This window comes from Anguilla rostrata, chromosome 9 (genome assembly GCF_018555375.3).
Source record: "Anguilla rostrata isolate EN2019 chromosome 9, ASM1855537v3, whole genome shotgun sequence".
In the NCBI taxonomy this organism is placed as follows: Eukaryota; Metazoa; Chordata; class Actinopteri; order Anguilliformes; family Anguillidae; genus Anguilla; species Anguilla rostrata.
This window is the reverse complement of record NC_057941.1, coordinates 45,471,969-45,486,264: the sequence shown is the minus strand read 5'-3', so window position 1 is coordinate 45,486,264 and position 14,296 is coordinate 45,471,969. Positions and strand designations below refer to the sequence as shown.

Below are 14,296 nucleotides of genomic sequence, written 5' to 3'. Positions count from 1 at the left end.
GTCTTTGCATGAGAGGGATTGGTCAAGGCTGGGGGCAGGAAGCAAGGGAGTGTATCAAAAATAAAGTAGGCCTACTAGCCCTGAGTTTACAGCGGGGGGAAAGCTTTTTTTCTTCCTTGTATTAAGTGTATTAAGCCACCACACACTTGGTTGAGTTGTTTTTATCCATCCTGACTGGCATCCAAAAATGAAACGCCATGTTATCGTAAATTCAATTTTTAAAAATATGCTCGTGCACTGATCAGCACTCCAGTGTTTACATCCTGGAGCCATTAATCCATTTCACGCGGAACATTCCGGCTCTCTCAGACCATCATGCCCTGTTAGGATGTGAAGTAGGGGGGCTGTTGTTCGTAAGTGTGTGCGTATGTGGGGGGTGTATTGGCTCAGCTGTGGCTGAACTCTCAGGCTCAGGGGTGTCTTTGAAGAGTCACTGTGCCAGGTCGGGCTCCGCCCCGCTTTCCCCCTGCACCCGTCCTGAGGTGGCCTTCAATCTGCCGCTCGTTTTCGTCTTTCACGCCGACCGCGAAGAAGACAGTCCCGCGGCCTCCCGCGCTCTCCCGCCGCGCGTCCGAGTCTCCCCTCGCTGAGTTACCGCCATCGTCTCCGTCCCCCCGCGCCCTTTAATTTAATCCACCTCTCAGGCAATCCAATTTATTTCTAACGGTGGGCGTCGCTGCGTAGCGGTAATAAAATCTCCCAGCGGTGCGTCCCCCGCGTGGAGCCAGAGGTGCGCGGGGGCCCACGTGATGCAGGATGACACAGGCGCGCGTGGGCTGGGAACGGAGTATGAGACGGAACAGGCTGCGCACTCTCAGCAAGAGTTTGTGTGTGAAGCCGATTTAAAAAAAATAAATAAAAAAAACACTTCCCGATCGCCTGCTGTTTGTTTTCAGACGGCTGTTCGTTGCTCTAATGGTAGATGCTACGCTGACACTGTGAAAGGCTGCATTACATAATTACTGGAACGTTTATTTTACTGGTCATGGTTGCTGTTTTTCCCCCGCATGATCAAAGTAAACCAGAAGGTCAATTAAAAAGTCCCCAATAAACCAAAAATAAGATAATGACTGGCATTATCAAGGCCAACGCGACAAGGGGAATTTAGTTTAATCACAGTGGATGTTTTTCTTAATCTCATTTTACATATTTTTTAAATCTATTTTGTGGTTTTGCGCTTAATCAGCTCGGCGCTCGAACCATGGACAGCTCCGCACGATCGACCCCGGCCTCCGCGGCTAACCGCCGAAAGGAATCCAACGGTTTGACGTGTGCGTGCACCGCAAGCTTTTGTTCACGACCGTTTTTTTTTTTTGCGGCAATGAGCTCCAGATGCGTTGTGAAGGGAAGGAAGGAAGGGATGGGGGCACACCGTAATGGCTGCATCGTTGTTGTGAATCATTTTCCCGCCTTATTTTCTCACCTGGAAGCCTGCTGGTTTCATTTCATTTGATGGGCCCGACAGGTTTCGCTACCCATTTTCCCTGATGAGACCGAATCAGACTGACGGCAGTATTATGAACATATGACAAGAAAGGTTTTCCAGTCTGTTTAAAGCTGGGCGGAAATAAAAAAAAAACAGGTATGCAGTCTTCCTTGTGTTTACTTGTTCCGTTCGTCATTTAATGTGTTGTTCAGTCCAATAAAAACACCACGCTGATGAAATCTTGATTGCGCATGACTGCACTTCAATTTATTGCATGGCTGTCGGTCTGTTGCTTGTTCTGTGTCGACGTCCGCCCCCATATCGGAGAAACTATCACACCGACGGGGGGAGGGTGTCGAGCCGACGAGCGAGAACAGGAGGGGCGGGTGTTTATTGGATGGATTACCGCGCCGCGGTTTGGGGACCGCCACCTCCACCCTTTCCTACGTGATTAATGCCCCCCCTGCGCTTCGGGAGGAGGGAGACCGCGGGGAGCAGACAGCGGAATGGACACCGCAGGCTGAACGCCGTCCGTCCGAAGTCCGCGGGTCCCCAGCTGTTCAGCTGCCAGGTTTCAGATGCAGAATGTGATGGGGGGTTTTTTTGTTTGTTTTTGTTTCGTTTCTGGTATGCTCCTTATTGCAGCGCATATGTTCGGCTGGCGTTACATCCTCTTCTGATGATGTCCGTCTAAGCTGCAAAATGAGGCGCTATATTTGAGCAGGATGTTCTGAAAGACCGTAGTAACCGCATGCACCCTTTAATATTAACATTCTCAGCCTCCACGAATGCCATCTGACCCCGTATCCTACACTTAGTCCTGACGATGACGACGGTGGTGATGATGATGATTTATTTTTACTGTCATTACAGGGACAAGCACGTAGGGTTTTATTTGTATTCCAGGTTTTATCCTGGAATCATATGAACTGTTTTTCCCATCTGCGAAATGCTCAGCCCGGTCTTGCTTTCAGGGTGAGAAGAACTAGGAAGTGGATCCCCCAAAACAGGTCAGCAGGGTAGGCCTGCTCCTTTAAAGGAGAGCAGGACGGTCTGCCCTCCTTTCATATTTATTTATTTATTTAAAATATCATTTGCTTTATTCACACATGTAAAAAGCAGAGAGGGTAGCAGACAGAGAAGGGGCCTCGGCTGGGAAAGTGTGGATGGAATCCCCGCTCGCTCGGAGGGAATATCGAATATTGAATATTGTTATCAATAAGCATACGATTCGAATGATTCCAGGCTGCCCAAGACAAGCTGCCGAGTGCAAAACGCCTACCTAACCTGACTTCACTTTGACCTCATTAAACATAGTCATGGAGAGAGCGGTGAAGTACCTGCGCGCTGCGGACATGTGACAGAGGGGCCTTGATAAATCGAGTTTCAGTGGTGGTGAAGGATGCGTGCCTCGCTTAGTTTCCCACGCAGGGGATTCTGGATTCATCCGTCAGCTTCGCGCGTGTTTATGAAACGGCTAATCTTCTCGCCGCGCCACGGAACGTATCGCACGGTCGCCGACGGCGCTGAGCGAGCGAGGCCGCTGTAGAGTCGGCGCTCGCGGTCCGTCACGGAACTTCTCACGCCCTCCAGCCAATCAGCACGACCTGGCTCCTCCCACTGACTCGCATCTGTTTGCTCAGCGAGGAGAGATGGCACGCGATGACACTTAATTAATCTCTGAAGGGCAGTTTGCCGCGTCCGACAAAGGACTTTCGTGCGATAATCGGTTTTACATCAGTCCAGTGCACGCCGGTCAGTTTTTGAAAAAAAAAAAAAAAAAAAGTGGTAAATGTAGAGGCCTGATTGTGCTGACAACGAAGGCGTCTGGCCTCATTGCTCGCTGAAGGTAAACAAGTGATTCAAGCGTCCGTGGCGATAACTGTCCACCGCACTGCTGAGTTCGGCTCAGAAAGTTTCCTCGCTCGTCGTTCATATTCAGCGTTTTCCATTCCAGCGCCAAAAGAAAAGCCGGCAGTAATTGCTAAGAATCAATGTCAGTGAGAAGAATGGCGTTCGTTGTACGAGGTGCCGTCTCTCTGGGCGGATAAGTGATTAACCTTTGCACGCTTGGTCGGGGGTGCACGGTTTGTATCTGTAGGTACTACTTCTCTGCTTCACTGATTCACCAGGCTGCCCTGGGGACTGACGATGCGCGGAATTGTCTGGGGCGTAGCATTTGTCACTGGCATTCTGATCTTTTATCTTTCAGCGTTTATCTTTTGATTTAGTGAGTCTCTGTTCAAATACAACAGGCTATATTTATCAGTTCGGTCGTCTCAGATCTCATCCCGGCATTTCTGAGTATTATGACTTGGAAGTTTTAAAGGACAGCCTGTGAAAATTGGTGTGCTTAAGGCTTTGGATTGCATTAGAATTTATCGCTCAGGTGTCACGCATGTGTTTGCTCAGTGACCCCGTCTGGGGTCGTGTTTTTTTGCTTTACGCATTCATTTTCAGAAAAAATAGGCAATTTAAGGGAGCTCAGTTGTTGCTCCTTAATAATATAATGATAATCTCCATCCTTCGCCTTTTTTGTCCTGGATTGTTAAAATTGGATTTTGAGCATTGTTAGGTAAAGATAATTTCACTTGCTCAATTACATTGTGCAAGTACTGCATTGTCACAACTCCATACCTGTTATTTACTTTTAGTATTGCAGTTTATACATGATTTCACCCAATGTGCTTCCCAGCATATTTTGTTAAATGATGAAATGGGGGGAAATGCCTGGATTAGGGGGTATCCAGATGTCTCTGTCTTCTTCACTGTGTTTGACTGTCATTACTGACCCCACAATTTCCTCAAAATAGGGGTGCTGACTGGTTGGTTAGTCCAGCAGGCTGGTGCATAATCGCCCTCGCATCACCCAGTGAGGGATTCAGTCAGCTGGGTCATCCTTGCCTCATCCTGCCAGAGAGGCTGATCGATCAGCGCTGGCTGTTCCCCTGTGAGCACTGTGTGTGTGAGGTGCACTTCTCTGGCTGACAGAATGACCGCGCGGCTCAGCTGGCAGGACTGCGATGTGAAAATCACTGGTGCCTGGCAGGTGAAGAATGTGTTGGATGTGTTGAATCCTTTCTGTCACCTGGCCAAACTGCAAAACGCATGGTCTGTCCCACAATTCCAAGCTTTCATTTTTAATTGTTAATTGTCTGAGTATGATGCATAAACTTCCCAGGGCAGACACGTCTTTACATGGAAAATAAAGCTCGTTTTTCATCCTTTCATGTATATCCATCCTCTGCTTTCTCCCCTCTCTCCCCCCCCCCTCCCCCCCATCTCTGTGCAGTGAAGGGGGGCAGGTGGTGGGTGGGGGGGTCATATGGTGTAATTCAATTCCACCCGTAGGCCTTCTTGTCGCGCAGGGAACGGACGAACCTGTCGACAGACAGAAGGTCTTTAAAAAAAGGCGAGGGCGGCGTACGTTCTCGTGAGTGCATGCTTCTCGCCGTCAAAGTCGGCTGCTCAGACACCGGCCCCCTAATTTTAATCGTTCTGCGGTGAGACGCTGTCTCATTGTGGAGTTCATACTGAAGGGGGGGGATGGGGGGGATGTGGGGTGGGGGGGGGGGGGGGTTGTTGACGTCTGACTCGCCGAGGTTGCCGCCGAATTGTATTGCAGGTTCCCGCGGCTCCCGTTTCCAATCATTTCCCGGACAGATAAAAGACTCGCCGGCTCTTTCTGTTCCGGCGCTCGGGCTGGCCTGCGGAGAGGTGGGAGTCGGTAGGACTCGGTTGGCGCCTTCCCCTGTAATTACCGCCCAAATTGAATTGCGATATGGTCTGAGGTGCCCCTGCTTTCCAGGAGATCTTCACGGCCCGAAATTTAATACCCCTTCTCTCAAATGCTAATTTAAGCTCAGAGGCCATTGCCAATGATTCGTAGCGGCGTCTTGCATATTACCGCTGAATGTAAAGCACCTGTAATTCTCCATCAAGGGAGTTTCTTTTTTTTTTTAAATGCCGGAAGGGCGTGCGTTTAATAAAACAACATCCACCCTGGGAGACCTCAGTCTACGGTAGGATTTTATTAAAGATGCTCACAGGTGCGTGCATGGAGCAGACGAAGCTGTTTGGCACCGTTGTTTTCAGGGTCTGAATTTGAATTTGATACGTTAAATAACGATTGAGTTGATGATTCTCTTTGGGACAGTTAATGTTGGGAAGATTGAGTGCTGGAAAAGTGCAGAGGTTCCGTTTAAAGAGGCTTAGAGGATTTTGCACTGCGTGCAGTGTTGTCGCTCGCCACTAATGCATGTTATAGTTAAGAACAAATGGCCGCCGCATCTAGGTGACGATGTTTGCGAGGCTTGTAAGGCACGGAAACAGTGGCGCGCTTAGCGACGGCCTATGCCGTCGAGTTTCAAAGTTGCGCCGCTGGTGGGATTGGCTCGCCTGTCGCGTGGCGTTGTTTGTGGTTGACCAGCTCATGGACGGTAAGCAGAGTCGGTGAGGACTGGGGACAGAGGCTCGTTGGAGAAGGCGTGTTTACGCACACGATGCCTCGAAAAGCCGTTTCTAAGCCTCTCGTGTAGAAGACTGTCCAGGGATGGGTCCCCGCTGTCCAATCTTTTTTGAGTGACGGAGCTAGCGATCTAGTAGCAAGTTCTGTGAGATCGTGAAAGCTTGAGTAAGGCTGTTCGCAAATCGAAGCATTTACAAGAAGAAGCTGAGAATCCTACTTAGGGCTGTTTTATTTTTTAAATTGATTGAATTTGACTGCAGCTTCTCTAATGCTCTGAATGAACAATACGCAGTTACACCGTGAAATGCAACGCAGCACAGCAAGTGACTAATCACAGCGGATCTACCGGAAGCATCTGCAACTTCAACGCTGAGGCTGTCCCTAGCAAGGGTGGCAACCCTTTGAAAGCGATGCCGGAGATGTCCGTGCTCCTCAAACCCAAACCGCATCCAAATCTGCCCTTTATTAAATGTTGGAGCCTGACCTAGATCGGCCTGTCCCAGCCATCTTATTCTCTGAACAGCCCTAACATACAGCAGTCTTATATATATCAGGTAATTTATACACCCCGGGCAAGACCTTATAAAAGTTTAACAAGATCCTGTAAACATTCAAACTTTTCGGTGCCCGTTGTTCTCTTGGCAAAGCGTACAGAAAAAACACGATGTATAAATCATAACCTTGTTTTACTGTTGTGCCCCGGTTCTCACACTGGGCAAAGTCAGCAAGCCGCAACACTCTGATTTCTCATGAGCTTTCTAACCATTCTCCTTCAAAAACAATCTTTTTATTCATTTATATAAATTATTTTTATTTCTTTTTATGGGGGGGGGGGGGAGGAGGGGTAAAGGCAATTGAACATTATGAAAACTACTGATATTTATTGCCATTTTGTTTTACAGGCTGTGTTAAAAAATATATTTGCGGCCAAAGCTAGAAACAGTTGATGAATGGACACTTTACTGCAGTGGTGTCTAGTTATGGTCCTGTAGAGCCACATAGTCCAGAGGTTTTGGAGATGTCATCTAATCACTTGGTAGCTCAAATTCATTTCGCAGACAGCCAGTGACATTTCATGATGAATAATGAGGATAATGACAACAAATTGCATTCATGCACAGTGGATATAAAAAGTCTACACACCCTTATTGAGATATCAGGTTTTTTGTGATGCAAAGCCTGAACTCCAGATATTGTTGGCTGCTCATTAGAGGTGGAAGTGGGTCTAACATGATTTAACTTGATTTCACGCTTTACAAGACAAAAAACCTGCCATTTCATTAAGAGTCTGTTGACTTTTTATATGCCCAGAGTAGTACCTTTTATCTCATTATCCCAGAGTGCATGACAGAGAATTGGAGGGGAAATCCCACACTACTGCCACCAGTGTGCAGCTCCCATCTGCGTAACACATGGCAACAGAACATTGCCACCCATTGGCCGAGGTAGAGTTATTAAGCCAATTAAATATGCAGATGATCAGGTGGCCAGACTGGGAACTTTTCCAGGACACCAGGGAACCCCATTGTAATAAATGTCATGAGCTCTTTAATGACCGAATAGAGCAATTTGTCATGAAACCATAAGTTATTATACAAAGGATTATAGTTGCTACATGGGACGGTTATTAAATTTTTGCTCTAAAGTAAAGGGAGCTGCCCAGCAAATAACTATCTCTTCATCAAGAACCTGAACCTTTGCCCAACTCTGGTATGATTGGCATCTGGGGACGCCACTGCAAAAGAGCCAAACCATAACTCTGTACCACAGCCTTGAGCCCTTAAACTCTTTTGAAAGCAGGAAGGTTTCCATTCTCCATCTTGTTTAGTTATTGCTAACAGATGGACGGGCTGATATTTAATTCAATGTGTAAAAATGAAGAAGAACTAGCTGTGTAGCCTCAGGAATATATCTTCCTGCGTGGAATTTGTTGGCATGTTTGTATTCTCCAGATAAGACCTGCTTGATCTCATAATTGACTTCAGTCAACATGCTGTGTTGGGGTATTCCCAACTCAGTTCTTATCTGACTCGTTTCTCCAAAACACCATTACGGTTTTCACTGATGGAAAAGCACAGCACGCACTAGTTAGAAAAGCTTGTTTCCTACTGTCATGGTTCAATACAGCCCATCTGTGGAATGGATGGAAGAGGATTATCAGTAATGTGTTTTTACTGAGAAATGATTAAATAACCCTTTATTAATAAACCTCCCATAGAGAATGCATGTCATTTAATTGTTAGTTCGAGTTTTATTTGAGTTTAATTTTATGCGTTAGAAGGTCATCAGATGTGCATACTAGAGAGAAGATCATTCATTTATTTCTCAAGACAACCGCGCACAATTCCCAGAACTCTGTGCAGCATTTCTTGTGCAAGTTACACAGTGATCAAGTAGTGCTAATATTTAAACAGAACTTAACAGAAGATGACATTAAGAACCTCTAATAACTAAATTAAACTTCACAGGCATAAAGCTGTGAGAAATGCAGGAGACACAGTCAAATTAAAAGTTTAAACAGAGTCAAAAATGAATATGCAATTATAGGTTGAGCATGCAGACTGCATATGAGATACTGGTACAAGCCTAGAATTCTGTTTTCCATGATCAGTACACAATATTGATGCAACAACTGATTTGATTCCAGGTACAGACGAAACTCAAAGTACCATATATAGCATGTAGCCACCACAAGCCAACGCGTCTGAATTGCATCACTGTTTCAGCACTGGACAGCGCCATTTAACCAGGCGCGCACGGTGACTGAAGCCCACGGTTGAGTTCAGCGAAGACCGTTACTGCACGTGTAATAAATGTTCACACATCATTCGATGTAAACGTCATAGAAAGTTAAAGACAATAGCAGAACCAACGTAATGCAATAATTGTGATTGTCTAACTATCTATACTCGCGAGAATGTTGTCACAATATATTTTATTTTTGAGGTTATTCAGCGGAACCATGTTTCTGCACATTGACGCTGATATTGGTTACTCTTTGAAGCGTGTCTTTGCATAAGATGCGAGGAATCTCATTGTAAAACGTGTTGTGTAGCCTATTCCCACCGCTCCTCTTCATATCCAATTTTATTGTAAATTGCTTGTTCTTCCGATGACTTTCCCCTCTCTTCCATGAGATTTATGAGTTTGTGAACCCTTGCTGGTGTTGGATGGAAAAAGGTTTTAAATTGTTTGCTGCGTGGTTTATACTCATAAACTATACGATTTGACCTTAAGAAAACTGCTTTCCGTCCCCCTATCTGGGCAAGTTATCAAACCTTATGCCTTCTATTGCGGCATATTTAAGGCTGGTCGAACGACCTACACTGCAACGTGCATTACAACACAGTTGTGGGGAAATTAAATCACTGGGACGGCGCGTGCCGCTTATTTCTGTAATGCTTCATGTTCGATTCGAATGACGATTGTCCTACAGAGATATGCATGAATGGAGGCGCGGGGCAGAGCGATGCTTTAGAATTATCTAATGGGATACGTCATTCCGATCTGTTGGGATTGGCTGGCTTGTTTGTGCTCCCCAAATTGCCTCTTTTTTCAGAATAGTGCTACTCCAGCCGGTCTTCGACTTTTGAACAGAGGGGACGTGGCAGGTTAAGCGGGTAAGATTATAACATTTTGTGTAATATTTTCATGCTTTCAAGGTGGAAACACATTTACACATAGATAGAGATGGACGTGTGTTAAATCGTTCAAGAAATTCGGTAATAAGCAAATACAATTCTAACATTTGACAATTTAAATTTATCACAGATTACGGGTTTCCGACTAGCTATATGATATTTAATGTTTTTATAACGTCATATCATTATTCATAACGGCCAATGTTGCATATTAGCGTAGTGTATTGGTACTGAGGCAAGCAATGGGGACGATGCCCTGCCCTGCAGAAAGTAGGTTTCATTGCTCCAGCATTCAAACCCCCTATTTCGTTCTTTCGATTTTCCAAGTTTTGTAAACGAATATTTCCAAATTTTCCAATGTACACATTCACGTATCCCAATATATTACGAGCGGTATGCAATTTAATAGGCTATAACTATTTACGAAGGTGAATTTGACGGTAATGGGCTGTAATCTTGTTCGCGCTAACACTAACATCCATGAAAAATGTACCACTGTCGAATTTCGTTTGTATTGGATTGTGCTTTGATATAGTTTCTAGGTGGAAAAAATGGTAATTTCAGTTAAGAGATGTGTGTACAGTACACGGCTCCGATCGTGCTTGATATTATTTAGCCATTGGTTTGTCACTGACTGGCTGCACTGCTCTCCCCAATGGAATGTTAATTTCTGCTGTATTGGGTCAATTTTCCAGGCAACTCCTATGGGAAACCTAAGGCATTTAATCCGAGCGGACTCGCGATACCGACAGTCAGCTTGAGATACAAAAGAAGGAAATCGTATCTGCGGATCTTTTTTTTACAATCTGGAAAACGGACGCTTACCTGTGAAACCTACTAAATGAGTGCCAGGACAACCGAGAGATTGGCGCTAACCATTCCACTTTGCACCTTGAACGGGACTACCCAGACAAATGGCACGTGCATCGATCAAGTGGAGCACTTATTCCAGGTTTTTTCGTCCACTCTCGTGCTCATCGCGTTGGTCGCGGTGATTATCGGGATCATACTGGTTTCCCTCACTACTTTTCACTTTCACAAAAGCAAAATGAAAAAGCGGAAGATACAGAAAGCTCAGGAGGAATACGAACGAGACAACTGCAGCCCCAAAACAGAGAAAGGCAAAGCGGCAGTCAGACAATGCATCATGGTGCGACCTGCGCACAGAGATTCCGGGCACCGGCCACCCTCTGCAGTCCAGAAATGTGATGAAAATACGACGACTCAGGAAAACTCAAGTATCATACCCGTCCCAGAAAACGGCTCTAAAGCTGACACTGAACATACGGAACAGGGACACGACCATTTGCTGGAAACCGTCGCCTTGTCCTGATAAATACAATATAGCCAGGGGATAACTGTAAATAGAAACGGTATAATCAGATCATTAGAATCTAGGGGAAACATAGAAACCGCTCAACAAACGCATGTACGGTGGCATACTCTTTCATTACAGCGTACCAGAGTACCCGAGAGGAGTAATATGGCACAAATTAACACCCTGGCCTCGAAGGGCAATAATTTACCACTTAGGCTACACTCTAAATACTTTTAACACCGCGAGTTCGGTCCTGTCTATGTAAATACTGCTGTGCGGCGATGATGACTGACTTCCGATGGTGTATTGTCTTGGGAAAATAACGGATCCGAGGGACGAAGTGGATTGTATTGTAAATTTCAAACAATTCCGCTGGGTAACGGCGTGTAGCTTTTCGATGTTCCGGAGAATTGAAAAGGGCCAGGATGTTGGAAGTTTTGTATTCCGGCTGAGCGCTGTCCATCACTTGTGGTGCTGAACTGAAGAGGCAACATGGACGATTTTTTTCCTCCTAATATAATCAATTTATTCCTTGCATATTTTGTTGTAAAATCATGTATGTATGTAAATGTATATTTAAATATATACATATATAAGACAAGGCTTCCCAAAATTATCACTGTTTAATTAATCAAGCACCTTCTGAAATGGGCAATAGTTCAATCTCGAGAATATACTGACCGTAAAAGCAGGGCTAAAAATGTATCGATTTGCCTGTACGTCATAACGTGGGTTTTTGCATTAACCTTCCAAATAAACCAGAGGAGAGTAATTGCAATTCGCTGAACAGTGCAGGAAAATTCTTAATGTGCAAATATATTTTAAATGAGCTATTTATTGAGAGTGGACAAATATAATTATCTCATTTTTTTTCAAACAGTTAAAGTGCAATAGAAGTTTTGGTGATAGTACTTTATTGTTTTAGTTTAATATTTTTCTCCAAAGTGACACTTAATTATTCTTCCAGAGGTATATATACGTGTGTGTGTTTCAGTTTGTTAGTGATAATGTACGAAATCCTAGACTTAAGTTTGCTTTCCTAGAAAAGATCACTTGATTTTCATTACCTGTTATGTTTATAAATCCTGGTATTTATAGTGTAACTTATGGCCTATAATAAAAGAGACATCATCTTAAAAGTAATTTGGTTATTTGTATTTAATTGCTATTTCGTTTAAATTGAATATGGAATGAAATTCGTGAAATGTAAATCAAATTCAAACTGGAGATGTATATGTATTATGGTTTTATGTATTCTTAATCCTTTGATGATTGCAATTTTATATAACGATCTATATATATATATATAATGATATTTCTGTGTGCAGCAACCGTCCTGGCATTCTAAAATAATTCGTTGCACAACCAAATGTTTGACTTTTTCAACAGGATATTGCATTGACTTTATGATACCACCATATACATTTGTCTCACGTCATGTCAAAAGAAAATGTAGGGGCCATTAATTATGAGGTTTTTAAAGCTCCGATTAATTGTTCGCATATCTATTTTAATACTCAGTTGTACGTGCATACACGTGACAAGTTTAGTAACCCCTTTACATGTTGTAACCATGTGACTTTTTAATACCGAACTAGACGCTCCGTACTGCAACCACTCCGAGTGCTTGAGTGAAATAAATTGGAAGGGTCAGGTTTTATTCTCACATGGGAAAGACACTGCCTTATCCAGCCGTGCCAGGATTTCCACCAATCAGAACAAGGGGGGAGCGCTTATGTCATCAGAACAGGGCCTGATCGAACCTGCAGGATAGTGTATCCCAGCTAACATCTGGAATGTCCAGCTACCTGCAGCAAGACAAAGCTGGCAAAGACATCGTGCCCTATGGAAAGGGCCTCATAATCCATACGCTGATTAATGATTCACATTAATGATGTAACAGTTGCACCGTTGGTACGTGAGGGGAAACTCAGCCTAATTGCACATATTTTTCCTTTTTATTATTATTAAACATTTGATTCAATTGGCCAATATGGAGCGCTGTGGAATTTATCCAGGAGATAATTATGTGTTAATGGTGTTTCTCACAGATATTCATATGACTCACTGCCCTCTTTGTCATCCTGACAGCAATTTATTCATTTATTTATTTATTTTTGGAGGCGGTTCAGGTAAGCGATCATCACGACGCCATGTTGATAGGGCTTGCTTTTTTTCCTTGAGGGGGGTGGCGCTGTCACTGACTTCGACGATCACTTCCCAGCAACGGACGCTCTCTCTGCCCACGGCACATTAGCGCCATGACCTTGTTTAACGGTGGACTGCGCATACCATTAATGAGTGGCGATACGCATTAGCAGGAATGCAATCCCAAGGATAATGACTTATGCGGCTGGCTTACACTGGTCGCGGTGAGAGGAACTGGAATATTGTGAACACACACGTAGCCCCGTGGTGTTTGAGGAGACGCGAGCACTAAGCTCGTGCTTGTTCCTGAATGTCAGCGGGTCGTTTGCGGCGCCGGTGAACAGACGTAATAATCTTATGGTACAATGGCCTCTGTCCATCAAGGCGTGCCACTGACCTCCGCCACGGCTCACTTGCGCAGACCCCGCCTGCCGTGTCTCCTGGCCTTTGTCGCGGCTTGTGTTATTTCAGTGTCATTAAACAGGACGGCCCCTCGAAAAAAAATGTCAGGATGGTTACGGTCTGCGGTATTTTATTCAGTAGATGAATCGGTTAACCTTGCGCCGCCGTTTTCACCTTTCAGATCCCGTACGCCTCAGGCTGAAATAGTCTCCGATATCATCTTTTCCTTGATATATCAGTTTTTTCTGCGTGAGTAAAGCTGTTATCGCTGTAGAAGATTATTTTCTTTGGATTTCCGTAACACAGAAACACCTCGTGTTCCCATGCAGTGCACATGGGCTTGCGTCCATGCAGGATCACGCTCTTCACTCACACTGCTCTGGTCGAGGTGCAGGCGCCCTATCGCGTGCAGCTATCGGACTGCACTTGTGAAAGGTGATCTGAATGATGAATTACTATCTTTTGCTCCCCATAGCTCATTACCTCAAACTCTCTCGGCTGATGATCTCTGGGAGATGGAATGTAAAACACTTAAGATCTGCTAAGTGCTGCATTGAGATGAAAATGCAAATATATTTTCTTTTTTTCTCCTTTCTGGCCAAAAGGAAAGGAATGTAAGGGGAAGGGGGGGGGCTACCACAACAGTTGTGTGGGGATCCATCACATAGGCCTCAGCCACTCCCCCAATAGGGTACTATCACATAATTGCATCTCCCTCTGCGAGGACAAAGGGAGATTCACTGCAGCGGATATATCTCAGTCCGTGTAATAGAAAACTGTTGGCCTGCCCCTTCCCCAAGGCTGCAGGCGGGAGCTCCACAATCAGCTGTGTAAGGACTACTTTCAGGACATGGACCCCGGCTGTCAACTCGGTACCTGGCCTTGCGTCAAAT

At 44.9% G+C, this 14,296-nt stretch overlaps 1 protein-coding gene across 1 annotated transcript; it reads left to right on the top strand.

Moving 5' to 3' along the window:
- The first annotated feature begins 9,368 nt into the window (after window positions 1-9,368).
- LOC135263930 (uncharacterized protein C11orf87 homolog) lies at window positions 9,369-11,996 on the top strand. The gene is made up of 2 exons (XM_064352425.1): window positions 9,369-9,514; window positions 10,231-11,996. The coding sequence occupies exon 2, from the start codon at window positions 10,377-10,379 to the stop codon at window positions 10,866-10,868; it is 492 nt and encodes a 163-aa protein (XP_064208495.1). The 5' UTR covers window positions 9,369-9,514; window positions 10,231-10,376; the 3' UTR covers window positions 10,869-11,996.
- The last annotated feature ends 2,300 nt before the right edge of the window (window positions 11,997-14,296 follow it).

Excerpts from the sequence above, each read along its gene's own strand:
- LOC135263930 (XM_064352425.1), top strand. The coding sequence starts at position 10,377 with ATGAGTGCCAGGACAACCGAGAGATTGGCGCTAACCATTCCACTTTGC.